General features: G+C 45.3%; 1 protein-coding gene across 1 annotated transcript; it reads left to right on the forward strand.

Annotated features, from left to right (window-relative positions):
- The first annotated feature begins 208 nt into the window (after positions 1-208).
- LOC138879957 (uncharacterized) lies at positions 209-1157 on the forward strand. Its single transcript, XM_070159607.1, has 3 exons — positions 209-316; positions 392-430; positions 633-1157. The coding sequence occupies exons 1-3, from the start codon at positions 209-211 to the stop codon at positions 1155-1157; spliced, it is 672 nt and encodes a 223-aa protein (XP_070015708.1).
- Positions 1158-3048: the final 1891 nt, after the last annotated feature.

Raw genomic sequence — 3048 nt, forward strand, 5'->3', positions numbered from 1 at the left:
TAGCAAGACGAGTCTGGTCCGGAGGCTCAAAGAGGGCATATCAGCCGAACCTGCAGCACCCGAGTTCTCTGGCTTTAGGAAAACTGTCCCTCCTTCGCTGCCATCTCCATTAACTGTTGAAGGTACTTCGAGGAATGAGGGATCCCTGCCGCTGACTTCTTCTCCCGTCAAAGGTACTTCAAGGGACGTTCGAAGCTAGGGGCCACATATGTCGGATGACCGTATACCAATCGGGAGTGGTTCTATTGGGGTTGACAAAGCTGGGCTAGCAAATGAGCGTTCGACTATCGAGGGAGCTCAGCGGTTCTACTCCGCGGTGAGATTTAGCTGATCGCATTGGGTTTATAGTTTTTGCAATTTTCGCCTCTCTTATCATATTTCTCTTACACAGGCTTTTAACAAGCTCAAATCTGAGCTGCTTCACCGTGAGGTCAGGCTGCTAAAATCCGTAGATAGGGAGAAAACCCTCAGGCTTCTTTGCAATGAAAAGGAAGACGAGTTGGCACACTTGCGGTATGAGGAGGGTCGTAGTTTAAATTACGAAAGCTACCTCGAGGAGTAGGTAACTTCTATTTCAAGAGAGTGCACGTTTCTTCTTCTATTTTCTGAGGCTAACGTTTCGTTTACTTCAGTTGCAGAAAAAGACAAAAGACCTGGAATGCCTTAGGAACGAAGTTGGTCGAGCCAAGCGCAAGCGTGATGAGCTAAGGGCTCGGGTGGACACCCAGATATCGGCTAATAAAGATGCTTTGGCCAAGGCTTCTTCCCTCAAAGTGCAACTTCACAACGCTCACGAGAACATCTTGGTTCAAATAGACATGATTTCAAGACTCGAGTCTAAGCTTCTGAAGATGAAGGACGAAGTTGTGGATGCCCGGGCTGAAGCCAAAATAATCCAAGCAAAGGCTGATAAGAAGGTGGCTACCTATTTGAAGGATGCTTCTGATGCTCGTGCTGAGCTAAGGGGGGATCTCGACCAGGAGATTAGGAATAAAGAGTATGCGAGGTGCAAATCTCGGAGGGAAACCCTCGAGGAAATTCATGCTATGAGCTTCGATCTCTCGGAAGAGATAAAGCAGGCAAAGGCGGAAGATTATGATGCTAAATTCCTTTTGTCTAATGCTGAAGATGACGAGAAAGAAGCTGACGGACCATAGTCCCCGAGGGGGACGTAGATTAGATCCGGCCTTTCCTTTCTTGCTTTGTGTAGAGTGCTTTCAAAGAACTTTGTAAATGAAACATGTATTCCCTCGGATATATGTATAAAAAGGAAGCCTTGCGATTTTATTTTTGATGCATTTCCCTTTGCCTTGATTTTATCTAGATGAATTGATCTTCGAGTTAAAAAGGAATCCCTAGATTCATGGTATGTCCCTGGGCTTATTGGGCCAGTTCGTACGCTCTTGCGCGCTTGGTCAGTACGACCTTTTAGTATAAATCGGTGTTTGAGATTTTATGTTTTTGCTCTTAGGAATATTTAATTAACTATTTCGGGTTCAGTTTTTGAGTCGGGTTTCGACTCGAACTCATTTGACCCTTATATTTTTGAATTAAAGCTGGCCCTTACGCTCTTATGCGTTGGGTCGGTACGACCTCTTGTATGGGCTGACAACAGTGGCTCTTAAGCATGGGGTCGGTACGACCTCTTATATGGGCTGGTGACAGTGGCTCTTACGCATGGGTTGGTACAACCTCTTATATGGGCTGGCGATAGTGGCTCTTACGCATAGGTCAGTACGACCTCTTATATGGGCTGGCAACAGTGGCTTTTACGCATGGGTTGGTAGGACCTCTTATATAGCCTGGCGATAGTGGCTCTTACGCATGGGTCGGTATGACCTCTTATATGGGCTTAATTTTTCCCTCGTTAAGGACTTTTTGAAATTGTGTTTGCCTTATTCTTCGACAGTTTGATAGAAACCTCAATTGTGAGTCGTTGTATGGCGATGATCGAGCATCCCGAGAGGTTTGGCTCGGTGGTTGAGTATCTCGAAGCCTATAGTTTGGAGCAGACATGATCGAAGCTCTTTTGCCTATGTCGAGGGTAGCCCATTTAACCGGTTCTTTTCGAAGTATTTTTGAAGTAATTAAAGGCCTATGATTTTATAGCGATGGTCGGGCATCCCTAAGTCACATTAGTTTGGCTGGTACAGCCTTGTGACTGTAGTCATTTGTGTTTGGCCAGAGCCTTTCAGTCCCTGAGTGAAGTAGTTTTGGTGTCTATGTCGAGGGTATGCCTTTTTAGGGGTCTTACAAGTTCGATATATAGCCTTAGCTTTGAGATCGGGATTATGTCTTTCGTAAGGTCTTATAAGTTTTACATGCCTTTGAGGTCTTACAGTTTTGGTTTCTTGGTACAAGTATGGTTCATGCCTTACTTTAGGTCTTACAGATATTGATATTATCTTATATAGGTCTTACGAGACTGAGGTTGCCCGCATGTGGTCTTATGGCCTCGAGTTTTGATAAGTCGATGGGGGTGGCGATTGGCGGCAATCTACGAGTCATCGAGGGTCTCTTGGCTCTGTAACCATTACTTGTAAGCTTGGTATTGCCTCATTGAGGGCTTACGATTTCGGGGTTTCTGGCCCGGAGGTCATGCGGCCTTGAGTTTTCGACGCCAGTCCCCGAGTGTTCGGGACGTTTTTGGCTCTAGAGCTATTTTATGATCTTGATGTTTCCTCATTGAGGGCTTAAGAGTTTGAAGCTCCAACCCGGGGTTCGCATTGTTTTGAGTTGTTGACGTCAGTCCCCGAGTGTTTGGGACATTTTTGATAAAGGAGCCATTTTTTGCAAAAATACCGAGCTTCTTTGAAGCGTGAAATGCTTTGGAAAGTATTATTTGATTACTTGGTACAAGTATATATGTTTTTGCTACTAAGGGCTCGGTTATTCTATACGGACATGGTTCGTTCGACCGTTTGGCCTGGTACATTATATTCCTGTCGGGACCCCATTTAGCGCATCTTGGCTTCTTTGAGTAGGTGACCTTTTGTGGGATGCCCCCCAGTATTCGAGGTTGATTGCAAAAGAAGCCTTGAATACTTG

Source organism: Nicotiana sylvestris, chromosome 10 (assembly GCF_000393655.2).
Source record: "Nicotiana sylvestris chromosome 10, ASM39365v2, whole genome shotgun sequence".
NCBI classification, from domain to species: Eukaryota; Viridiplantae; Streptophyta; class Magnoliopsida; order Solanales; family Solanaceae; genus Nicotiana; species Nicotiana sylvestris.

Coding starts and splice junctions, on each gene's coding strand:
- LOC138879957 (XM_070159607.1), top strand. CDS start 209: ATGTCGGATGACCGTATACCAATCGGGAGTGGTTCTATTGGGGTTGAC. Junction 317..391: donor CTCAGCGGTTCTACTCCGCG/GTGAGATTTAGC, acceptor TCTCTTACACAG/GCTTTTAACAAGCTCAAATC. Junction 431..632: donor CTGAGCTGCTTCACCGTGAG/GTCAGGCTGCTA, acceptor CGTTTACTTCAG/TTGCAGAAAAAGACAAAAGA.